This window comes from Agelaius phoeniceus, chromosome 2 (assembly GCF_051311805.1).
Source record: "Agelaius phoeniceus isolate bAgePho1 chromosome 2, bAgePho1.hap1, whole genome shotgun sequence".
Classification (NCBI taxonomy): Eukaryota; Metazoa; Chordata; class Aves; order Passeriformes; family Icteridae; genus Agelaius; species Agelaius phoeniceus.
This window is the reverse complement of record NC_135266.1, coordinates 20225459-20252557: the sequence shown is the minus strand read 5'-3', so window position 1 is coordinate 20252557 and position 27099 is coordinate 20225459. Positions and strand designations below refer to the sequence as shown.

Sequence of the window (27099 nt, the reverse complement as noted above, 5' to 3'; positions counted from 1 at the left end):
TCAGGCTTAGAGTCCAAAGTGTACTTTAGCAACCCAGCACAGCTTTCCAGTCCATGACCTTCTGCAGGAGTTTCCCTTGCCATGAACTATTCAGGCTTTCCAAATTAGTGACCATTACTGTTTGTTATTAACCCTATGTAAAGTTCCCAGTGCTAATGATACATGCAAGTATTGTTGTTTTGATAGGAAGTGTACATTTTACCTAAGAAAGAGGGTCAAAGTAAAACATAACAGATATAGAGCTGTAAAGCCCAAAATTTGAAGGATTATACTGGGATCGATGTGAAATTTGTGTGTAGTGTAGGATCAGAAAAAGTAAAACAAAAAAAGATGTCATGAAAATTATTCAACGTAAGATTGAGAACTAGTCTGGCTTCCCTGGAAATCAGGGTCATGAGAACAAAGATAATGCTGTACTATTCACAATTTTGTTTAATTCTTTCATTTTTCCTGAATGGATTAGACCTTCAACACCATCATTTCCACTAAATTTGGAGGAAATAAGCAGTATGTGGAAGACTTGCCAACTGTTAAATTTTTGAAATTAAGTTTTAAAAATTTGGCTTATATTACTTAAGGAAACTTGGGCTGATAAAACCCCCTAATCTCATAGTACTTAGAAATATTGTAAAATCATAATTCAGTATCCACAGTCATATACATGAAGAACTTCAAAATGTGTCTAAAATAAACACACACACCCACTCTTCCCTGATAAAAGACTAATTTTGATATTCTGTATTAATACTTTCTGTTATCCTTCTAAACTTCGAAAAGAAATACCAAATGGAGGAAAAAAACAAAGCAGATAACATTAAGCTAAAGAGAAAATTTTCCAAAGTCTGCCTTAGTAATTATATTTCAATGTAATAAAATAAGTGTGGATGGAAAATTGTTGTAGTAAAAGAGCTTATTCCTACATCAATCCTCTTCCATGCAACAACTTCATATTTTTGGATCTTTGCAAATACTGAAGCATAGACAGTTAGTTGTAGTTTTGCATCTATTTCTGGGTTAAATAATTAAGTAATATCAAATAATATTCCATAATAGTCACTGTGACCATTCATCATTTTAATTTCATAAAAAATTTGTACACTGAAAAATCTATCAAGCACTATCTAATCTAATAATAATAATACAATAATAATATGAAGCTGCATCTAATCTAATAATAATGAAAGTCCATGAGCTCTACACTTTGCCAGGTTGGATATGATGCTCTAACTATATATTAAACTTGCAGAACTGGCACTACTCTCAATCTGTTACAAACAATGTAAAGGAAGGTGCCATTTATGTAAATGTTTAATAACACATATCACCATTACACCGGCATACTATGTCTTTATATATTGAGGCTGAATTGATTTTTGTCTTTTTGCTTTTATATATTCTCTATATTCTTTACATATATTTTTGCAGCTCTGCAGCCAAATATTGTATTCATAGTTAGTACTTTACATACTCTATTAGACAGAAAGACAAAATAAATTCCCCAATGGCTCCAAGCCCTGGGGTCTAAGTTTAGATTCTCTGGGAAGCCAAGGTTGAAACCGGCTCTCCGAGACATTTTTATAAACAAAGCTTAGTTCGTATCTAAGGTGGGGAGGAATTCAGAAAAGGGTAGAATCAGGGAAGAATTACCTTGTCATTTCAGTCGCTAATTGGAGATTCTTGTCAGTAATGCTAATTTTCTAAACACATAAAAATTGTATGCACTCTATGTTACGTGTGCATCTTTGGTGCTTTCCACGTAACGAGTTGTGCACCTATGGATCTACAGATCCTTAGAAAGGTAACCTCTTTTTATCACCTAACTGGGTCTGGCTTGTGCTTTTAGGACAAGCAAAAAGGCATCGCTATCAGTTGGATTTTATTAAAATAGCTTGCATTAAATAAAAAGTTAGTAAAGTTAAGGGTATGCAGAGAAATTGTAAATTTAGATATTAAAATATTCAGCTATTAAAAAGGATATATGCATAGAATTGTAAAAATAGAAAACAAGTAAATATATTGATGCATAATTTATATAAATAAATAAATAAATAAATAAATATATATAAATATATAAAATATAAATATATATATATTAAAAAATATATATATATAAAAAATATATCTATATATGACCTTTGACTTTGGTTATACTTTTACTGACCTACACATATATATGAAACTGTATATTTTTACTTAAACACAGGCATATGCGTGTTTCTTCAAATTCAAGATTCTAGGTATTCTTTAAGTTAGACATTACTGAAAGTTACCCATAATTTCTATGGTAGACAACTCTACATAGACACAAATGTCAACATATTGTATTATGCAATTTTAGTATTGGTGTTATATACTGACACAAGCACTGTAAATACAGGCATAGGATGTATATAGATATATATTTACATATATATGTGCATAATATATTTATATTAAAGTCCAGAAAACAATGTTCCTGGATTATCAAGCCCCCCGTTGTAGGAATACATATTTTAAAATTCTGTATTATTATATCACAATCTATCAAGTAATTATCAACTGAGATTACAAAATAATGCCATATAAAAATGGTTGGAAAGTTTCAACACATATTTTTCCAGAATCTTTGCATAGTTACTTAAACATAAGTCTTTCAATCTATAATGTGCATATAGCAGGGAAGTAGACATATTTTTGGATTCCATTTGTAGTAGGTGTGGACTTGACAAAGTCTCCTACCTTTATACAGTCAAAGGTTTAGAAAAGATTAATTCATTCCTCCCTATGTGGAAACAATTCCTGCTCCTTTAATATTCGTGAGTAGTTGAATTGACACACAATAGAAAAAGTAATCCTTGCATCCTGAATCAACAGATTAGGAAAAATAGATGTGTATGGATTTTATCACTAAAACTATCTGAAAACCAGACAAACAAGAATCTCCTTCTGCTTCTGGAACTGCTGAGTGCTATCCAGAGAGCTGCCCTACTTCATAAACATGCCCAAAACAACTCAGCATTAATAAATTTCAAACAAAAATATGGTGAACCAAAGCTAAGCTACAACAGTTTGATTCAGCAAAAGATCTTTCTTGACTAAGCATTAGAAAAATTATGCCAAAACTATTTTTGGCAAGAAGATATATGTTAGAGGCTAAATTCTAAATAAATATGAAGACCGATAAAAAAATTTTGTTTCAATGATGTTATGCTGGCTTTACACCATTTCAAAATACGTCTTACCAACTATCTTTCTCTTTTGCTATAACTCTTCATGGCTCTTTGCTAATATTAAATGAGTAATATATTTCCATCCACACCTTATAAGTCTGTTCTTCCTCAAATATTCTCTATTGTTCAAAATAAATCTTTTCTGACTGGGTTTTTTTCTCATGTTCATGAGTTTAAGTGCATCTATCAAACAAAACTAATTTTATTCATCTTTTCCTGAAAGAAAAAATAAAAAAGAATGTATGTTTAAATTGCTATTTTCTTTTTTTTTACAACAAGAAAAGAAAGTGAAGAATCAATATCAAAATTAACCATAAATATTTTTGCGGTAATATGATGTGGTAAGCACAGCCATTTATTCTTTCTATATTTAAAACCTTGATTGTTTTTGCTCTTAAAAATTATTTTTATCACAGTTTTGATCACCACATCTTAAATCTTGTGTATTACCAGTATATTTCCGATATTTCCTGTTTTTAGTTTTGGTCATGGTTTATTGCTTTTTCCATTACTAATTTGCATCTGTTTATGATCAACTTTAAAAAGAAAAATGAAAACCAAACCAAAGCACATCTATAAGCTCTACACCAACAGAGAGCATGAAGGTGGTATCATGGCTGTACTGCTAAGTAAGAAAGGATTGCTCCTCAAGGAACACAAATGCCCTCAATTCCACCTGTCCCAGTACAGGCTGAGAAATAGAAGCACCTCTCAGGGATGGAGATATCACTGCCAAAGGAAAGCACTTTCTCATTTTGGGATGTCCACTATTGTTGTTACACTTGCTGTTAAACACACTTCAGTGTAGACGCCTCTGCTGGACAAGAGTACAGAACTCCTAATTAAGGAGCTTCATTTTTGCCACAAAAGGAGCTAGATTGTAATGGAATCTTTTGTCCCATGCTTAATGAGGGGTGAGATATTGTTTAAATCACTAGCAACACCACTGCAAGAAAATATAAGTAATTAGCATAGCTTAACACCCAGAACAGCACCAGTTGCTGTTGTTAGTACCAGTAGTGTGTCGATTAAAAAAGAAAAATCAAAAGAGAGTCACCTTAAGTGGGCTAGCTTTTCTTTTTGAAAGGTAACGTTAACCACACATTTTTTTAAGTGATCCACTATACTACTGGCTATCTCATTCTTTCAGATTTTTTTTTTAAAGATTGGAGTAGCCTATATCAAACCCTATGTATACTAAAAAGTCACAGCAGCAAAACAGCAAGCAACAATCCATTTTCTCGAGTGGGGATTTTCTAATCCATTTTAGTATTTAATTTGCCAGGGGTGTGTGCACGTTACCTGTAAGTTAGTAAAGACCACCTGCAATCTCATGCCTAATATTATGTTTCAAAAAGACCAGTGATTCAGGAGGTGATATCACCCTGAAGGAAGGAAGAGGAAGAGGTCTGCATGTGGAAATGGATATGAAATTTTTGACCATCAGCTACCAAATGCTGGTGGAACTGGTATCGCTCCTACTCCTGAGGGATAAATGCCAATCTACCGAACTGAAAAATCTCTTTTTCTAAGATTGATTTGTAAACCAGAACTAACTCCTGCGATGGGAGAAATAACAAGAAAAGGAAAGACATTACTTTCAGATTACCTACTTGTGAATAGAAAATGGATGCTGGATCTGCATGGAAACCACTTGGACAAATGTTCCTGGACCAGAGCATAAATGTGTCATACATGTGGCGTAATTGGCATGACTGATGTCATCACTGGTGCTACCAACATGAGATAGGCTGCTTCATGACTAAGATGATAGGAACAGGATTTCATATGGACTACCAATCGTGTGTGCAAAGGTCTTTTATTCAGCTTGGGTACAAAGAAAATCTTCATCTCAAAAATATCATACAAATAATATAAATAATGCTCAGAGTTGTCATTCTGAGACAAGAGTTATTTGGCTCAAATCTACACTAACCATTAAATTAGTACTTCAATTAGTCTTCAAGGTGGCTGGTGTAAAAAACTTTAGTAGGCTTAGAACTTCAGTTGCCTTACTTTTAGGTTAGCTAAGCTGGGAGACATCCAATGTGAATGTTATTTATCTTTTTGAGCTTCAGAGCTTGCTTAGTTATCTTTGCACAGAAAAGACACAGATCATGAAAAAATACACTCATTTTCATCCTATCAACAGTATGATAGTCAAAGATCACAAGGGAGAAGACAGGCCTTTTAAAGTCTTCTTTCAAGACTTGCATTATCTATGTGCAACAAGACCAAGAAATGTTTACTCCTTTTTTTTTTACATCATCAAAAATATGCTTATCCACTATGCAATGTTGAAGGTCTTTCATGTTAAGCAGTGTATTCCTACTGGTATAAAGTTGGCAATCAATACATTGTTATGCCACTAAATAGTAGCACCTGTTAAGGATGTAAACTCACTGGATTAATAAGAAGCACAGTAAATCCAGGTGGCTATTCACTTTTATGGCCCATGCTAATGTAATCAATGACAAAACTATTAAAATAAGAAATTAGTTCAGAAAAAAAAAAAGAAAGCAAAAATAACAACTTTTTGGTAAATAAAAAAGTCTTTAAGAGATGAAAGGAAGTTACCAGGTCCAGGTAAAGAAGCGTCTTTCATTATGTTAATATGAATATGATGTGCATGTTTGCATAGCATAGAGGGGCAAAACCTGCACAGAATGTGTGTGCAGATTTCACCAGCGAGCACCTAAAGTTATCATAGACATGAGTGCAGCCACACACTTAAATCTGAAAGTATTTAAGTTAGTTAAACCTATAATTCAGTGTTTTGTCCATGTTCAAAATTCTGTTTGGGAAGGCTGGCAGATGAACCTTGCTCTCCACGCTTGTGATTTCTGGATTGCAGTCCATGTTTAAAAATTCCATCCACAGCTGCACACAGGCACATGCAGACAGTCTGGAGGGAGCGGGTGGAGGAAAGTGGGGGATGCCCAATTCCTGCCTTGGCTCTGCAGCAGCACAGGAAGCAGCATGAGAGAAATGTACAGCCAGGTGGGTGTGAGGCCACCTGCCTTGGCCTCAATGTTCAGCAGGAGCTCTGCCTCTGCTGGCAGCCTGGAGAGCCTCCAGAGCACCCTGAGACCTGGCTGCCCACTGCCACCTTCCCCAGGGCATCCTGCTCAGGACCAGGCTGCGGGAGCCTCCCAGCTACCTGGCAGGAGATGTTCCAGAAGCTTGAGGAACCGTGGGAATGCTGCAAGATCAGAAACAATTTTGGCTTTGTTACTAGGATTGCACTGCCTGCGAGCCTGGTGGGAGGCAGCGCGGGAAGAGCAGAGCCGGCGTTCGGCTTCCCTGGCTGGATGGGCAGCTGGCATCCCTGAAGCCAGCACAGATAAATGCATCTCCTGTTAGTGGTGATGTGAAGAGCTTTTCAGAATGAAAGCAACCTAATGAAAAATGATCAACGGCAAAGCGTGTGCAAAGAATGCATGACATTTCAGTCTGCGTAAGTGAAGTCAGCGCAAAACATTGCCAGCTGCAGGTAGGTAGGAAAATTCACCTGAACAGTACTTTGCACTGCATATTCCTTTTGATAGCTTTAGAGAAACCCAAACACAAGTTAGGAATTTTTTCTTAAGTAAAATCTGGCACCTTTTACATGGTGAGCAAACGCATATACAGATCTGTATGTGTGTCTCATATGATTAGAGATTGCACACCTGCCTTTCCCAACTGCTGCCGGAATGAGGACTTTAGCATGCAACCAAAGGGTATTTTCCTTCCCAACCACACACTGCTTGGCTAAAAAAACTGATAGGTAACACTGACCTTTAGCTTGTCATAGCGGTCACTTAAAGCTGCCACCTGATGGTCACGGTGTCGCCCGACCAGTTTACACAAGGCACAGATTAACTGGTCATCAGTCACACAGTACATGTTAACTTTCTCGTCCTCATGCTCCAAGCACATTAATCCCCTGATGTGAGAGTCCGGGATAGGCTCAATGAGACGGTGGCCGGTGAAGGGCTTCTTGTTGGGGTGAGTGGCTTTCAGGCACTCCTCGCAGTAGGACACCTCGCAGGTAACGCAGGTTTTCACTGCCTCCTGGGCAGGGTCCTGGTCGCAGAACTGGCAGAGCACCTTCTCGCAGGACGACATGCTGTTGTTATCGAACGCCCGCTCCCGGCGGGTCTCGCTGGGGGAGTTGGGCCCACTGACGGAGGCTTTCTGAAACCTGTCGATGATGTTCTGCAGGGTGACGTTGCGCTTGAGCCCGTCTAGACCGCGCTGGCTGAGGGTGATGACATAGCGGCAGGTCGGGCACTGGAAGGCGGTGATAGACTCCACCGGCTCGTTGGTGGCGCAGTGGGAGACCAGGATGCGGTGCGCGCAGTTGAAGCAGAGGCTGTGAGCGCAAGGCAGCAGCAGCGGGTCTTCAAACAGCTCCAGACAGATAGGGCAGGTCAGTTCTGACTCCAGTGTTTCCATCTTCAGGCAAAGCTTTCCTGTGGCGTCAGCGAAATCCAGGGAAGCTGATCAGCTATCTGGAAACACATGTAAAATTCGATTAGGCAAGAGAAAACATGAGGGGTCAGCCATGGGGGGTTGTCAACTTTCGCCACTGCTCCCTGGTCTATCAACCCACCATGCCAGGCGGGAGAGCAATCAAAAGTTTTGAACCTGCACATACACACATCAAGGTATTTAAACTGTTTTATTCTATTCCCCCCCCCCCCCCACCTTCTGTTCACTGAAGAATGAAAAAACCCAAATGTTCTTAATTTTTTTCTCTTTTCCTTTCTTTTTTATGCAATCAAGGAAAACAGCAGATGTTTCTGTGCATTATTAAAATCCAAAATGATGAACTTCAAAAGTCTATTACAGCAAAATTAGATTTCTTTTGCAGATGCTGCTTTTGGCTTCACTCATCTATTAGTAAAATTTAAAAAACCAAAAATCCTTCAATTTCGTATGGCATTGTGCAAGGATTAGTCCAGAGTATTATAACTGATAATTTTAAAATCTCTATTATTTTATCAGATTGAAATTTTCACTTGATACTATAGCAATAGCACAGCATTTAGAGTACATCTCTGTTTATTTGGGCAAATATATATATGGATTCAAACACAAGAAATAATGTTTCTAGCAGGTGATATCCTACATATATGTATGATATATATAATATATACTCCTATGTATTTCAAAAACACGTGCAGCTGTATTTATGTGCAGCTATATTTTTGTGCATATATACCTGTATACATATGCCAAAAAGTATCTCACATACACGTTTGTAGTAAGATTAATATAGCCACAGGAGCACACAGTGCTGTAAGTGAAATGCCTAAATGAAGATGAATTAGGTACATGCCAAACAATAGCTTAGCCCAAATTAGTGATGATCCCAACCTCCAATACAAGAAAAGCCTCTAGACAGTAGGATAGTAAAATGTAGTGAGATAGACAAATGTGTGATTTGCTTAGGAGGAGTTTGTGTAAGTATCCCCTTTTGTATGAGTACTCTCTACTGCTAAAACTTACAAACTACGGCTTACTTTAGTGACCTTATTAAACCCCTGAAGTGGATCTGGACTAGAATCAACGATTTTTTGAATGGAGGGCATGGGATTTTCTGGAGAAGGCAGCGGTATACCCCCATCAGAGATCAACTGAAACTTCATTTTGCTTCTTTTCCTGTGCTCAGCGTTACAGAGAATGGTTTTGAAAGAGTCGCCCTACGCAACTCTCCCAGCCTAAGCTCCCGTCAAGGGCCCGTCACTGCCGCAAGCAGACGGGTCAGTGAAGCAGAAGCAAAAGCTATGCTTCACACTCACAGAGCTGTACCTCTTCACAGTACAATCTATTTAAGCTTTGTTGCTCATCACTGAGGATGGCTTCAGATGGCACAGCTGCATCGTCTTTACACTGTAAAGTCATTGTTCAGTTGTGTGAACTCTTGACTCCTCCCCTGGCCAGGGAAAAAGACAGAAGGACAAGAATCCCCCACAAACAAACCTTGATTCATTAAGGGTGAGAAAAGCCCAGGGCTCATTAGCAGCCTTGGGAACCAAGCAGGCTTGAATCTTCTGTACTTCATGACAATTAGCGTGGGGAGCATGGTGGCAGTGATAGGAATGCTACCTATAACCCCAACATGAACCAAAGCAAAAAGGAAAGTTCAGCTAACAGAGGCAAGGTTCAGACTTCACCATTGGTATTTAGTCCTCCTTGATGTGTGGGAAGAGCAGCAAGGCGTCTGTTCCAGAGGTATGCCTAGAAATGAGGATACTTTGCCTCTTTGCACTAATGCGTCCTTTTATTCTGCCAAGAAATCTGAGCATTTAAAAAATGCACTGACCCCATCACAAAATTTGCTTTCCTGTATCTTCCATGATGCTAATCTTTTTTGAAATAAAGTTCAGTTTGCCAAAGACTAATTCATTTATAGCTATCCATCAGCTGCCATAATTGCACGGTGCATCTGGTCAAAATTAAATGTCTGGAAATTTAATAAAAGCAGGAAGACAACTCCCTTCTCAGCCATAGCCATACAGCACAGAAGAGATTAAAGCCTTTTCTGCAAATGAAGACCAGTTTGTCTTTCCTCCTCTTCACTCTCTGTCTCACAGAAGTCCCAAAAGATCAAAATCTCATTCACATTGTTTGAATCCCTTCCACACCACAACTGTCTACCTAATCATTCTCTTATCCTGCAGGCTGAATACTGCACTGGAAAAGGGAGAAGGGGATTTGGGTTTGGCAGGAGACAATGTTTAAAAAGACAAACTATTCATTTCTCATCTATTGGCAGCCTTGTGAAAACCTGCCAGCTTTAAAGGTTTGTTTCTCAGGACCACGCTCAGTATACAGGGCTTTCTTCTATGCTAATCTCTCTGTACAAAATTCCTTCTCCTCTTCCATGTGCCAGTTTCATTCATTCTGTTTCCTTCTTAAAGCTTTTTTTTTTTTTTAAAGCAAAGGCTTTTTTATGGTACTCATATCAAAGAGATGTATAGATAAACAGCTAGAAGCAGCAGAAAAACATTTGCATCACTGCCTCACAGAAAGATGTTTGAATCACCATCGGGGCTCTACACAAATACCACCATCTCAATTGATGACTAACTCTCATCTATCTGACCTGAATGAGCAGCAGCTGAGCCCTAACTAATGCTATTCAGTATGAGCAAGGGTGCCAAAATCTGATCTCAGACTGTAAACGTCTTGGAATAAGAACCTATCTTCCAAGGTAAACAAAGCTGAGCACACTGATAGAGACCAAAAAAATTACATTTCCCCCTTTTCTTTTGCAGTTGCAAGTAAGTCAAAACACAGCGCATCTAGGACTGAATAATGAATCCTTTGAGAGCCTCTCACCAAAGACAGGCTGCATTTCTGGACAATCAAATGACTACTCTAATCCATTGAATTTCTGCTTTAACATTTAAGTGGGTGCCTCAAGTACAGATCAGTGTGCTGATGATCCAGCTACAAAATCTTTCAAACTCACTGGCCCTTGCCTTAAGGTTTCATACTGAGTTTGGGTTTTTCTTTCTTCCTTGAGAATGGTAGAGAATTCATAGCTACAGAAAACTGGAAGAAACACAACACACATTGTTTATGTATGCATATAATATGGAATACAACTTAAGGTTGTATTCCATATTCAAGCTAGCTCAAAAATTGAAATGCACATAGCCTCCAGACGCAGAAAGGAATGAAGGAATTTCAAGTACACAATTTCCTACTTGCAAAAATATGGAATTATTGTCAGAAAATTATATTACCAGAATGTTATTGAAATGACAAGAGTTATTTTTCTACCCACAGGAGGTAATTTTAAGAGCAGATATCAAAATAAAAGAGATTGTCAAAACAAATGTTATTTAAACAACAAAAATATACCTAAGTAACTTTGAATTTGTGACATCCCCCTAGGCACATAATGATAAGTTATGCAGTATATTGTAAACATGCACTAAATAAAATCCCAACATCAATCTAGTTCATTGCAAGATTTTACTAACCCTAGTGGAATTAGCATCTCTCTACCTCTGCTTACAAACATGACATATTTTGTAGGTGGCATTAACACCTTCATTTGCCAAGACATAGTCCAGCAGCAACTAGGAAAACTTCTGAGATAATAGATTTAGGAAGGGAAAAAAAAAGTTACTGCAGAGAAGCAATTGCAATGAGAGAAGAAAGGAGTGAGAATATGTGAGAGAAACAGCCCTGCAGACAACAAGGACAGTGAATAAGGAGAGGGAGGAGGTGCTCCAGGTGCAGATTTCCCTGCAACTTGAAAGGAATAAGATGAATGTGTCTTTCCAAACAGATGGTGTGAATCTGCTTGTAGATAGGGCCCAGGGACTTGTAGGTAGGGAAGTAACAGAAAAAATTACGAGTTTCACAATATACAACCAATGGACATGGAAAGCTGCTCAGCCAAGGTTGTGCTAAATTTCTGAACTTTGAGAAGAAGAACAAAGATTTAATAGAGCTATGTTATACACAGGGCGTGTGGGGGTTTGTGTGTGCATGTTAAGGGGAACAAATAATAGGTGAATTGGGAAGTCTGCACCTTCCAAGTACTTTAGCCAATGGGGAAATGGAAAGAGTCATGGGTCCAGGAAAATTAGGCTGAAAAGGAGGCTGCGTCCTCCAGCAATCTGAGACCCCATGGAGAAATTCCCTATGGCCTCTCCCTTGTTCATGAATAAAGTTACTTCTGTCACGTTTCTGGACATAAACCTCTGGCGATTTGACTTTTTCCACACAAACCCACGGTGTAGACCATGATGAGGCAGGCTGTCCCCCTGCAGCTGTTCATGGTGGAGCTGAGATCCACCTGCAGTCCTTGCAGGACTTCACACTAGAACAGGTGAATGCCAAAAGGAGTCTGTGACCCTGTGGGAAGCCCATGCTGGAAGAGATTCCTGGCAGGATTTGTGAACCTGTGATTGACCCATGTTGGAACAGCCTGTTCCTGAAGGACTGCACATTGTGGAAGGGACCCATGCTGGAGTTTGTGAACAACTGTATTCTATGAGAAAAACTCATGTTGCAAAAGTTCTTGTAGGAGCTGCTGTCTCCAATGGGATGGACCCCACACCAGAGCAGGGGAAGAAGATAAAAAGCCCTCCATCTGAGGAGGAAGGAGTGGCAGAAAAAAATGTGTGATATACTGACTGCAACCCCCATTCCCCATCTCCTACTGCAGCTAGGGAGAACAAGCAGAAAAATCAGAAGTGAAATTAAGCCTGGGAAGAAGGGGTGGAGGAGAAGGTATTTGATTTCTCATTGCCTGATTCTGATTTCATGGGTAAAAAGTTAAATTAATTTTCCCAATTTGCCTATGACAGTAACTGGTGAGTGATCTCTCCGTGTCCTTACCTTGACCCATCAGCCTTTTATTGTATTTATTTTCCTTGCTCAGCTGAGGAGGGGAGTAACAGAAGAGCTTTGGTCGGCACTTGGCATCTAGCCAGGGTCAACTCACCACAAGTATAAAACTACACTTATAAATGAATGTGTCAAAAATTCTAGTATATTGAGATCACTTTTGGTCAGTAAAGCACTACAGAATTCTCCCCACACTGAAAAAAATCCCTAGCTACTACAATAAAGTTAGCAGGCAATGTTGTAGCATGCCACATAATGTCTCCCGCTTTTCTTCTATTCCAGCTGGTCCTACAACCTTCAGGAGAGGTGAGAACAGAATCTACCCAGGAATGGAAAGGCAGTGGGAAACCATGCCCTACAAAACTTCACTTTCTGCTTTTGTAAAGGTGGAGCTCATGGCATGAATAAAGCTGTTTCATCTCAATTGTAGTGAACTCGGTCCTGTTGTAGGAGGAGGCAACTGTAGGCCATTCCAGAAATTTTAAGCGTCTTACTAACAAGTAGCACTGGGTAAAAGAGTTGGTGAATTATAGGCAAAATATGCCTAAGCAGGCTTGAATAGCATTTTTTTTAGTCATGTTTTCTAACAATTTACTGTGTTAAGACTGCTATGGAATGGCTGCTACAGTAAGGCCATTTCAATCCTGGTCCTCCAAACTCATATACAGGATGGATGCAAGACCACTGGCTAATTTAAAGATTGAACACCTGAAGACTAAGATTTTTGTTGAAAACACTTGGCAACTTTTTCAGATAGGAAATTAAATATATTAAAATGTCACTATATGAAAATGAAAAGAAATGTAATACAAAATGTAAGTATGTAATGCAATGAGTTATGCTTGCATACATATGTCCATACATGTATGTATCCTAGGTTTACAGTACAAGGGGAATTGCAGTCAGCAGCCACACTATTCCTGAGTAACCCATGGAATGCTTAAGCAGGTTACTACCATAATACAGAGCTGTAGTTTTCCAAGTCACAACATTTTTCTTTTCTTTTATTGTGTTAAGTGCACAATAAAAGTAAAGTTATTATCTTTTGTTCCTGTGATAAACCTGCTACAGGCTATAAATAAAACATCCAGGTTTCAATTTCTTCTGTTAACAGCAGAAAAAAAAAAAAAGACTTCTGCCATTTTCTATCATTTTCTAGTTTATACACAAAATTGTCTGGGGAACAACTTTTCTTTCCAACAAGTGAATGTGACTGTTCCACAGCCCATTCAACCAACATTTCAAATGCAATCAAACCAATGAACTCCTGCATAGCCTAGGTGGTCCTTAGTCCATGACAGATTTTACCTTCTGCAGCACAGATATTGAAGCTTGTGGGTACCCATGATAGCAATTGCCAACAGCACAGCTACTGAGATATTCATGTAAATAGTGGTTTGTGTGAGTAGTGCAAAAAGAACTAATGATCCAACATCAGATTTGTTTTTAGAAATGTTTAATGGAAACTACTGTAGCAGTAAAGAAAGCAAGCTGCACACACCCTGAAGCAAGCAAATACTTGTTTTCCCACTGGCTTTTATCAAAGCAGTGAGAATTAATAAATATTCAAAGGATAGTCTTCTGTTCAACAGCTCCTGATATGCAAAAACAAATGATCAGCATGAAAGAAAATTACTAGTTCACCCTATTCATACATTTTCATTGACAGAAGAATGATCATCTGCCTTGTCTAGAAGTTACATGCAGTGTTTCCATAATGTTGAGAGAGTTGTTTGCAACATTTAAATTATATCAATACAGGAAAAGCACACCTGCTATGCTGTTTGCAGTGTTATAAAGCCTTGACAACATTCCTTTCCAGTTGAAACATATGCTAGTAGGAGAATATATTTTTGAAAAGATGAATCCTGTTATGTCATTCAGTGAGACAAGAACATCTCACAGAATTAAGGTTTTTGGCACAACATCATATGTTCCTGCCCATGGGAGAAAAAACAATAACTAAGGCTCAAAAACTAACAGACTACAAAAAAAAATCTTGACCTGTAAATCCCAAAGCAATCAATAAGTTGCTGATTTAGTATATATATAGTAATATATTAGATACAATATTATACATGCACATAAACCTCTATTACTATACACTTGGAATGCTTTCTGGTCTTTGGTTTTCATGTTCTTGCAACTCTTGTATCTTTACATTCTTTAGATAGAAGATTTAATATTTCCTCAAAATTCTTCAGGGGAAGGAAAACAATTAATTGATTAATCTTTAGCACATGTGAATCAGCATTGATCTCCAATTAAATTTATGGTTGAGGTCTGTTCCAAAAATCTCCTCAACTAAATCTCACTCTTCATTTGAGAAAATGGTATTTATTCTGGGGTATATCATTGCTGTATAGGAGCAAATATCAAGTTCACATCTTGGTCTGATACTGGCAGCATGGAAAACTACAAATGGAGCAACCTCAAAAACTTACCAAAGGGGACAAATTGCTTTCTACCACTCTTTTTTCCTCACTCATTTCAAGCTAACAGCTTCCTTGATATAGATGGATGCCACTCCACAACAAAAGGAAGGTAAAATAATTTTACCCACCCAAACCCACCAGTTTCCATAAGGTTTTGGTTGCTGGGTAGAGCTGGAAATCTCCCACATTTCCCCAGCTTGTGTAATGCCTTAGGTGACACAGTACACCCTGAATTTTAACATAGACTATACAGCAACAGAAGCACTCAGAAATTATGTGTTCCAACACATTCCTTCTAGTCCCAATGGGTCACACAGAGATATGTTAGTGCAGCTTGGAAACTCTGTAGCTGTTAAGCTACTGTGAGTTTTCAGAGGTGGCAGAAAGAAATTCTTGCATTCTCTTCCCACCAAGTTGTTCTATGAATCCTTCCCCACAGCTAAGTAAAGGGAATCATGGGTACTAAAGTTCACAATCACTGTCTTCACCTAGATAATCACATTTTAATTTCTCACAGAAGGATAGCCTGCTATTCTTATGCTTTCTTATCTTAGAGATATCTTTCTTATCTGGCTCTGCTTTCTTATCAGAGAGCATTTAAAATAACAGCAATAATTCCCAGGAACTGGTACAGATGTAAAGATGTGACCTCAACCACCACATAGAGCTCTGAACTTAAACTACCTGCAAGGTGTATATTTGATGAACTAAAGCTCCTTATATTTATAATCACATTACAAAATACACAGTGTTAACCTCTCACTGTCCTGTTCCCTGGTCCTCATTTGCAATCCTCAAAAAAGCCTATAATTTTTTTTTTTTTTTTAAGGAGTGAACACATTTTCATAGAGTTCTACTCTGCAGATTTACAAAGAATTTAAAGAGATTCTGGGTATTGCAAAAAAAAATCCACCCTACGGCCTAACACCTTCTAGTTTATGCCTGCTGTACTCTCAATACACTGAACTCCCTAAGGACATTGGTGTATTTAAAACTCAAGATTTTAATTAGGTCATTAATTAGCTGTGAACCATGGGAAGATGGAAGATAAGGAACAAGTCGTATCTGTGGTCTGAAGGTTATCTGTTTTAGATCCCTGACAGAAACCTCTCACCACTGGAGGAAACACCCAGCTCAGGTTTCCTGGGTCTGAAAATAATAAAATGGGACCAGCAGGAGGACTACTGCATTAGGAAGGAGAATCTTTACCCAGGCCCTTGCCAGACCCTGAGTTCTGCTCTGAGAGGAGTGGGGACATCTCCTGTCTTACTGGTGTCACCGGGGCCACCGTGGGCATGTATCTGCCACCACGGCCTGGGGTACCAGGCTCCTGTTCACCATTAGCAATCACCATTAGTGATTTTTAGGAGCATTCTTCAGCTCAGTAGTCCAGAACAGAAATCTGCAAGCACCTGTTAGCAAATAACTAAGTGAAAAAATATGAGAATGCAGTCCTTCTCTCTTGCTGCATAGTGGTTCCTAAATGCAAGTGGTGGCTTTCATCTGAACTGGTCTCTATAGGGTCCCTTGGAAATCAATGGAAAGAAATGGCCATCTCTAAAACCATCTGATTTGGTCTACATGAATTTTTCTTTAGTATTAAGTGATCTCTGCTTTCTAGATCTGTTTATTTTATTCCAGGTATGAAAGGAACTTTAGAATCTAAGAAATTAAGACTACATCAACTAACAAGCAACTCTTTCCAGTGCTCTTGAGCTTTAAAAAGAGAAAATAGAGAATCTAACAACTATTTTTTATTCTTATGTGCTCAACGATCACTTGTTTAGCCAAATTTGCTTCCAATAAATATCTTCAAATATGCTTAATTTCTATTTTATCTAGTTAAAATCCAAGAGGAAACACAGAAAACTGAGTCGAATTGCAGGAGAATGATCCCAGAGCAACCTCTTTCCAGCTGACATCACTGAGCAGGGATTTTTCTGGATTTGGATAATTCTGCTTCTGAATTACTGTATCAATATGACCAATAGGCCTCTCAAATAAAAGGTTCTTAACATCATTCATATAATAGCTTAGTAACTTTTAAGAGAGAATGGAAAGAGAAAACAATAGCTTAATTATTACATCCCTTTATATGTTCTTCATCAAAAAAGCCTCATAGTTTATCTCAAAAAAAAACAGAACAAAATTGTACATTTCCTGTCAGCTGGCAAGCAGGTCAGTGTTACTGTAAAAACTAGAGTAGCACTTGAGAAAGAGTTACTGGTATGCATCTGCACAGCTTCCAACTTTTTCTTCCAGCAGCTTCCTAAATACCTACTTTCAAACATCACTGAATGTCATCTTATCCTCAGACAACTGTTTTTCTTGAAATACTTTGCTGGGAAAATCACACAATGATTCTGTACCTATGAGCTATACATGCTGCTGATTCTCCTAAATGTATGCTAAATGTATGCCTTTTGTGGGCTTTAGTGGTTATAGAATTTGCATGCAAAATAACCGTAGTGACCAGACCATCAGCCTGAGCACACTGGTGCCAAATGCACATCCTTTGAAAAAACATCACCTCTCAGCCATCATACTTGAAACATGTCATTGCTTTAGGTTATGTAACTTCATCCTTTACAAATAAATAAATGGAATTTGAAAGACTTTGCTCAAGGACTGAAGCACACATCAGGGAATGATTGTATTTTTTAAATTTTTCTCATGTAAACATGTATCTCCGCCTTCATCTGTTATTTTAAAAACAGAATTATAATGTTCCAGATGTTGTTAACACTATGCAGATGCTAATGCCCCTTTATCTCTCTAACTGGTTTTATGACAACTAACAAGACAATAAGTCCTTGTTTGAAAACATGAGATAAAAAATGTTCCATTTTTTTCCAGACTTTCCAGTACCAAAAAGATAATTCATCACAGCAACAGAGCAAACCTCAACTCCTCCCTAGGACTGCTAAACACATTATAAAATACTTCCTAAATTAGGCAAGCGTACACATATGCATCTGCTCCACTCCCACAAAGCCACCCAGCCGCATACCCACCGCTGGATCCCGCCCTACATCTTCTGTGGGAGGCATCGCTGCGGAGACAGGGACCACGCTGACCCTCCAGGAACCACCAGCAGCCCAGCTGGGATAGGGAGCAGAGCCCAGCACTGTCCCAGGAATCCTGTGGCAGCACTGACTGCGTCTGCAACTGCAAGACAGTTGTGACTGAAACACAACAGGAAAATCTCCCCTACAATTGCAGGAAAACCCGCTCCACCTAACTGCCTCCGCCAGGATCCGAGCTCCTGAGGCCAGCCCTTCGAGCTGCACCCACAGCAAAACACCTCCTCTCCCTCCCAAGGGCCAGCCGTGGTGGAGTGAAGGCAGGAAGAGAGGGATCTTCTTGCAGAGCATCCCACCAAGGGCTGTGGTGGGACAGTGCTGACCCACGGCTCGGCTGAGGCTGAGCTCAGCCCTGGGGCAATGAGCCCAGAGCGGGGCTGGCAGCACCCAGCCCTGTGAGGGAGCCTGGCTCGGGCTGGCCAAACCTGCCACACCCAAAAGGAACAGTTCCACATTTGCTGGTCTCCAGAATGGCAGAACTCTGCACGACAGACTTGTGGAAAATAATCACTTATTTTTTTTAGTGCTTTCTCCAAATCTTATTCAAAAATATAACAGTGCAAAGTCTAGCAGGAGTTTGCTAAAAGTGGGGACAATTTGAGAGTACAGCACTTGTGTGAAAGACTTCCTACAAACACCACAGAGAACCTACTGTTTTGAGATTCACCAGGTGAAACACAACATGATAGCAGTTGCCTTTTTTTTTTTTTTTTAATTTTAACTTAACTTGTATGTAAGCAGCAAACTGCAGCAGGAAACTGGAAATGCTTTACCAAAGTGCCCGGGAGGAATCCTGACTGAGTCACACCAGACATTTGGTCTCCAACAAAGGTGTTAAAAAATCACACAAAGTGGAAACAGCAGGAAAGAATTGCTTCCTTGTGTTCTCCGTTTTTCATGTTGCAATGCCCTCTTTCATACAATGGTAACACAACAAAGTGAAACAAAACATACCTCAGACATCTGGGCATAAAATTGCAAACCCACACTTGTCTTAGGTTTTTCTTCCATGGAAGAGCCTGCACTTTGTTCTTTTGAAGCAATAAACAACTGTTGTGATTATTTAATTTCCTATTCATTTCATTTCCTTGAAACAATAGACCAGAGACCTCATACAAATGCATGTTCTTCATAAGGTTTTTAAAGCTTTTTGCTGGCAACGTCTGTTAACTTGTGTGTAGAATAGCAGCTTCTAACAGGCAAACTGAACATGCAGAAATCAAGACAGATGTGCAGAGGGATTATGATTATTAGAACCCTTTTCCATGATATTGAATGTCCATGCATAACCTACAGTCAAGTCAAGTTATAAGCAGCCCAGTAGGAGCCACAGCACAAGTCCTAGACAGAAGAATTTTAGATTCCTCAACACATATCCTGTCCTTGATCTTTCATTAAACAGCATCAGTAATTTCTTTGGACTGTCTGTCCAGCCATGCTGGCTTGTACTCATCCAGATGCATTTGTGATCAACCAGCTCAAAGGATTCTTGATTCTGTGATTATTAGATGCTGTTCTGCTACTCTCTTTGTCCACATTATAGTTAGTCTGCCTTTTCATGCCCTTTGCTTGCAGCAACCAGCCACAGTCTGAAGCAGTTTCAATGAAAAAACATTTTATATTTAAATCTTCTTCTTAATGAATCATAAAAGTGACACCAATCATAAAAGTGATACCAATTCAAACAATCTCAATTTTACTGATACATGTGCCTTAATTCCTGCATGAGATTTACTTCAGTTTGAGGATAACACTGCATGTGTTACAACAAACAACACAGAGAGATTTCATAGAGCTGAGTATCCCTATGTGATGGTTTGTCAGCAAAGGCTTCAGAATACTCTCACTGCTTATGCACTTGTATGCACATATACACATGTATACAAGTGAATAATTGTGAGTTCAAACCCATGGCCTCATGAAGTTGTACTTGTGTCACTTGTGATGCCAGCTTGTTTGAGTTATCAATCAAAAACCTAACCTTAAGATAATGAAATCATCTAACAAATATCCTCTGCCACACTAATTTCCCTTCTTTCACTTTTCAACTCAACTGTGAACTATAAAATGGATGTCTTTTAGCCTTCTTCCCCTTCAATATCTATTGAAATTCATGAAAACCTCAATAGAAATGTCTTTAGACATGAAGCTGGATTCTCATATAGCAGAAGGACTGAAATACATGACTGAATATAATCAAATTACCACAGTTTAACAAGATAACATCTCTAGTGCTCAGAGCCAACACAGCTGTGCATTTGTGTTCTTATGATCCCCACCAAGAGCTTTGGAAACAAAAGTTACTTCAGCACCAATAGCTCCTTTCTGCTGAAACTTACCACCTTCACCACAGAAACAGTAGATTAAGTGCTGAACTACAGCTTGTGTGTTTCTTTCCATGGTATAAACTACAAAAAATGATTGCTTAAGGTGTGTATGGTTGCAGTAAGTTACAGCAGCGAAAAGAAGTGGGTAGCTTGTGACAGTAATTTCTTAAACTATGTCAAAATATTCACTAGATATCAACTGGCAACGTCCCTAGCTCAAATAGGTGAAGAAATTCAGTCCAAGACTCAGAGCCAATATATTACTAGAGAGATAAGTTACTGTATCTAAATTTAATATAACTTAAGGCTAGGAGACTTAAAGAAAGTCCATCTATTGACTCTATGTAAAATTATTCTTTCATCACGAGTCCTAAAATTATGTATTTCTGATGCCAGAATCACCAAAATGTGTCTGTTTGCTGTGCAGCCACTGTTTCTGCCAAATTCAGTCAGCTCCTCATAGTAAAAGTTTGATCTGCACGATGCTGTTGTTTAGGGAAGCATCACGAGTATCATACTTTGCATTCTGCATGCCTCACAGCCGTGCTTTGCAGTTACAGTGTTATTCTGGTTACAATGCTCCTGGCAATCAAGAAACAGAGCACCTTAGGAGCTGAAGCAGATTGGTAGAAAAGAAACAAGCAAGTGCCCAGCTAGGTTACAAGAAATCCTGTTTCCAGAAAATATTCAAAGTGCTAGAAAAGGACAATACAAGAACTGACGGGGAGAAGCAACTTAGATGGGGCTCAAAATCATAATCCAATCTTAATCCTGAAATTCACCAACCCACAAGCATCCAGGACAGCTTTTTGCTGGATTCCATTGTGTTGCTTGTAAGTCAGGCATAGATATGTTCATAAAAACAGTTGGACTTGAAAACTGGTTCATGTGGTTCTTGAGAAAGCTAAAAAGTAAGATTTTTCTCTTGTTAGTTTGGAAATAGTAATATGCAGTTACCAAATGTCATTTTTACTGCCTTGCCTTCTGCCCTCAAAAGAGAATTCTCTATGCCACTCCTTCAATGTGCAGAACAGAAATACAATCTTTCTTTTATAGTTCATTTTATGTGCAATTTTATCTTATTTTGATGGACAGGGAACATAAATTTTTAGATTGATAGGTGCTGCTGCCGGGCACTTATTCCAAACAATCAGTCCACTGTCTTCAGAAAGCAGATACCATAGTGTAGTATAATGGATCCTATTGAAACTGTAATATTAACAAATGGAAAAAATATACTAATGTCTGCAGTTTATTTTTTAACTTTTCACAGGCAAGAACAATCACATTGATTACTTGTTCTATATACAGCTAATCACATGATTCTCTGATGAAGAAAATCAACAACAGTGGATGGGTTAAAAATAGTATCTCCTCAGTCTTTCCTCTCTTGCCATATGGTCAGTCAGCACAGAGGGGCTGATCCAAATGACATTAGAAACTCACATTTTTCTGAACAGGGCCAGAGGAAGAGCAGCCTCATTGCTGTTCTTAACAGCATGTCTGACATGTAGGGTTTTCCTGCTCCAGGCAAATGTCTTCGGTACATTTCTGACTAGCCACATCCTCTGCTCAACCCAAACGAAGGAAGTGGAGAAAATACAGATGCCCCTCCCTTCAAGTCACTATCTGCACCTTGCAATTCTCTTTGCACAGTAAGGACATAAAAGGAAGAAAGAAAGGCAGTTTGGCTTTTTGGAAAAATTAAGAAATATCATGTCAACAAGAGTGATTCATGTGATACAACTTGAGCAATTTCTTAGTACGAAACTGTTTCATATGAATGCTAAGTGCTAATTCTCCCTCAAATAGATGTTTAATATTAATTGCTCTTTGAGCTTTAAACCTCCTCTGGTGTCATTGATGCAACTCTTAAGACATTGGTGAGTCACTGTATGCAGGTATGCCATTTTCCCCTAATGCTTCATTTGTATCTAAATATCATTTGAATTTGAACCAATAAGCCATACTATAAATGACCCACTATTGAGGCTCTTTAGAGAAAGGCAAACTTTCAACAGCAGCATGGGATTCTAAAATACTTTATGCCTTGCTGAAGGTGAAATACTTAGTACTTGATTCATATTTGAATAGATTATAAATTGCTCTATCAAATATCATGTTTCCCCAATTTAAACAAAAGCCTATCTTGCTAAACTTCAAAGTAATCCACAAACAAAAAAAATCCCTTTGCTTAGAATGTATAGCAGCTGCTTGTAAATTTGGGGGTAGGTGAGGCAGTGAAAGGGAAAAAGAAAAGCTACTCCCACTGCTACACAGAACTTGCTTTTAATAATTCCTTGTGATCAATGAAGCCTCTTGCTCAGTGCTGCATTTTGGATTTTGGAACTGTCAGTTCTAAATTGTTAGATTAACAACACAGCATCTAATTTGTGGATTTGAATTCTAGTCTGACCCCCAAATCATTGAGGGAATGATCATTGCAGGAGTATGAAAACATCAATTGAACCTGACTATCAAAGAAAGATTTGAAGAATATCAGTGTCTGATATTCTTCAGACACTGGGGGTGGGGGGGTGGAAACTAACCCAGTCAAAAGCACAGGAACTTGATCCTTTTTATGCTTTCTCCTGCAAATATCCAAAAGGATTGTTTACCCTTTCAATCATGGAAGGTTTTGAATTGAAAAGATAAGAAAATTGTTTCCTTTTCATTTGTTGTTAACTGCTTTTTAGCAGTATGATGCCAAAACAAACTTAAGCTGACACTTACTAAATGTGAAACCTGAAGTTTTTAAACACATCCTCTGAAGTCTAAGTCTCTTCTACAGTATTGAAAAGGTGATTAATCCTAAAATGTGGAGAGGATATTGGGATCTAAAATCTAGACAGCCTTAAAACTTTGGAAGGTTTAGAGTTCAGTCTTAATTTTGAGGCTCTTGGCTACATCTTAATCCTCCACTGTTTTATTTTTAAAAAATTATGGGTTTTTTTAGCATAACAGGTAGATTAGTGTCTTTGGTGCAGATGCTTTACAAAGAGGATGTCTGATTATGATTTCCCTCTATGCAATCTGATTCTGAAAACTGGGATAAAGGCTTCACTTTAACAAACTTGACAAATACTGCCTGAATCTGGACATGTTTTTATACCATGGCCACAGGAAACTGCATTAGAGAAGAAATTTAAATTTGTTTTCTTAAGCATTGAAATATAGCCCTTAGTATTATGGGAAGATTATGTGGTATTCATGAGTAGTAGTATGAATGTACAGTTTCAGTAATTACAAGTGTATTTTAGCCTCACACTCAGCTCCCACTTTTGCTGAAACTTCAGTTCTGTTTCCAAACAGAACCATAGTTTAACAGCTTTCTTTTGAAGGGAACATCTTACTGAAAACAGTAGTGGCAGTTGCTCTGCAGACACTAAGAGACAGCATCAGATACAAGAATTTCTTGGGAATGCTAAATAAAGTTAAGCACATAGACAAATACTTAGAGGATTAGAACCAAACAATTTTATGCTAATGAAATAATCTTTGGTCCTGAGGGTATTGTCTATTGTCTTCCAGTGATATTTATATATTAACTGCACCAGGATATTTTAAAATAAATGAGGATCATTAACAAATTAAAATGAATAGCCTTGAAAAGTATTAGTAAAGCTGTGCCTTTTAATAGAGAACACTAACTTATGAAAAACAAAGCGAAGCATCAGAGAGCTCAAAACCTTACTTACCACCACAGGGTCTGTTAGTGAATTAATAGCCTTTTGGATTTCCAAAAATTTCAGGATAGAGACCCTTGATGTGCAGAGAAACATTTACACCCTTTTGTTATTTTTCTAATAGTTTGTCAAGTGAAGAGTCAAGAGAATAACTATTTACAAATGCAAGTGTGCAAAAGAAAACTATTCTGGGTATTCAATGCTCTCACTGGAAAACAAATTGCTTAAAGCATAAAAATTATATACTTAGTCTACTGTTAGTTCAAGGACTAATTCTTGTAACATCACATAAGATGAATTTAAACACAGACCATCAGAGACTGCTAAAGAAAACATCTCCACAAAGGCAGGCCTTGCCAGTTATGTTTGATTTATGGGTTGGTTCAGGTTTTTTTTTGATTCTCCAATGAAATATAAATGACTGTAACCCATTATGTACTATTTTTGTTGCACTAATTACCTGTTCATCTGACTTCTCTTCCATTCAAAACCAAAATGGTTTGAATTCACAAACCAATATGGATTGCAGAGAACATTCTTACAAAGTTCAAGTTTTAATTAATGAGCCACAAGAGCCAGGAACACTTGTTAAACAAATATCTCTAATTAATCCCATCAATTACTCTCCCTCTAAGTACTCCTGATCTGCAAGAAATTAAATAAGCACCAAGTCCTGGACAACACAGCAATCACTTTTTTCTTATTTATTATTAAACCTCTAATTATCTGGCAGCTTTCCTCTTGTGTCATACTCTACTCCTTATTTTCTTGACAGTCTTCTTCAGGATGGTACACCTGCATCTAGACAAAAAAAAACCACAACTGACTGTCAAATTTCAGATTAAGGATTCGTGCAAATATTCTTTCTCATCACCCTGAAAACAGAGTCTGTCACTCAAGTTGTAGGCTCTCCAGAGCTCCTGCAGTTCTCAGTTACCATTATCACTATAGTCCATGCCATGGAGTTTTCCCCAAAAGTAATGCTGACAAATAGATGAAGAAAGGATATATTTTTTTAATTCAATATTTTATATCTTTCTGTTCTTCAAAAGAATCTCCTACTACTGTAACCTATCAAAAAATACAATGTAAAATACAACTAAAAGCATGATAAGAAACTGTGCTTTTGTATTCAAGCAAGAGAAAAGGGAAAAGCTTAAATAAAAACGAAGTCTAGCAGGTAAGCCAAAGAACAAAGGCCCCCATATTGGCTCAAGAAAAACACCCAAACCAGATGGCTATTAAGCAGTAGCAAGATCTTTAGGGAGGAATTTTTATGAAACTTCCAGGTCTTGAGCATGATATTTTTCAGACTAAAAGGAATGGCAAAGTCCTTTAACTGGTAGGGGTGTTATACTTCAAGTTCCTGTGAATGAACAGGTCATCACACAGGCAATATTTTTTAAAAGCTAAAGTTCCTACAGGACTGGTATTAACATACCACAGAATACCAGCTGAGAATAATACATATTGCAGCCATTAATTTTAATATCCTTGAATCTGAGATTCATAGGGAGCAGTCACACTAGATTAACAAAATGTTCTCTTCAGTTACCATGGAAAGGCTAGGTCCCATAGAAGATGGGTGAGGTAAAAGAAAAATTAGGAACAAACCTATTACTGACTGATCCTCTCCCAGGAACACCCACTCTGACAGGGTGGAACAGCCATCCATGTGCCCATCTTCCATTAGTTCCTCCTTTGAAAGCCTTTTTATCCTTTAGCCCTTTGTAACATGCCCTTGCAGTGAGATCCACAGTCAGTTTTAAGTTTTGGACTTGCTGAGCAATAATTTAACAAATCTCCCCCAGACAGAAACCAGCAAAAAAAACCTTCCCCCCTAAAAATCCATTGCTATTAGTGCTTTACACAGTGAAGATTCAAAGAATTGGGATCTGGACTCTATGCTTTTCATATTTCTTTCAAATTCAATTTTCCATTCCAGGTAACATTTATTTGCCACAACTATCATCAATTTATCCTACCTAGCTCTCTTTAGAGCAAATAGACAAAGCACAAATCCCTTGAAAACAAAGTTACTGGGCTGTTTTCAGTTGCCAGTAGAGACAGCAGCTATGCTCTGCAATTTTCCTCTCCACTTGTCAGTCCTGTATATATTATCAGCTCAGGAATGCAATAACTTCTTTTCTTCTCTTTTCCTTTCCTACCTTCTTGATCTAATGAATGCCAACCAGAATAAATGTGTCTTTGTGAACTAGTCAGACGTAGTAGTGGCTGCTCAGGGTAGCAGCTCCAGGTGGCAGCTTGTGCCCCTCCGGATTTCACAAAGCGGCCAAACAGGCTCAGCAGCATTTGACATCCGAGCATGACTTGGGGGGAAAGAGAGGAGGGGGGAAAAAGACAAGACAGGCAAAACAATCCACCTTTGGATTACTTTGCACTAATATCCATGAATCTGTTATATAGTCAAAAACATGATGATTTTTTGTTTAACAGTGAGAGAATAATTCCATTTTTTCTGTAACGCGCAAAAGGAATGCACACAAAAGCTTGAATAATGGACACAGTGCACTTATTAAACAGCAGCCAGCCTACAGAGACTTCTTTTCTGGGAAACCAATCTGGCTGGCAGCTAACTCTCCCTGACAGGAGACACACTGTATTAGTCTTAAAACCACATACTCTTATAGGTGGATGTAAGGACATAAATGCCACATTTTCTAACTACCTTTGTTTCCTGATGGATCAATCTAATAGTATCTTCTTCCTGTATTTGTCCTAGATGAAAAAATTCCCCTAGCAGAACATGAACACCCATCACCTCCCTTCCAGCAACAAGAAATGATGAAAAGATGTTGTATTGCTTGAGATGCTGGAGAAAAGAAGTAGCTACAATATACCAGAAAGAACAGTTTGCTGCCACTGGGAGTTAGAACAGATCAGTTATATCCCATGAGACTCATGTGTAAAGGGCTCTTCTCCTGCACTGAGTTTTGCAGTTGTTTTCTACCCCTTCCAATTTCTTTGTCAGCACAGAG

General features: G+C 38.3%; 1 protein-coding gene across 5 annotated transcripts in view; it reads right to left on the bottom strand.

The window, feature by feature from the left end:
- Positions 1 to 27099, bottom strand: part of MID1 (midline 1) — a 334691-nt gene that overhangs the window by 97084 nt on the left and 210508 nt on the right. For all 5 annotated transcript variants that reach the window (XM_077173182.1, XM_077173178.1, XM_077173185.1 and 2 more), the window contains one exon: positions 6990 to 7705. In XM_077173182.1, coding sequence (XP_077029297.1) covers positions 6990 to 7649 — 660 coding nt within the window. In that variant the 5' untranslated portion in view covers positions 7650 to 7705. The remainder of the gene's footprint in view (positions 1 to 6989; positions 7706 to 27099) is intronic.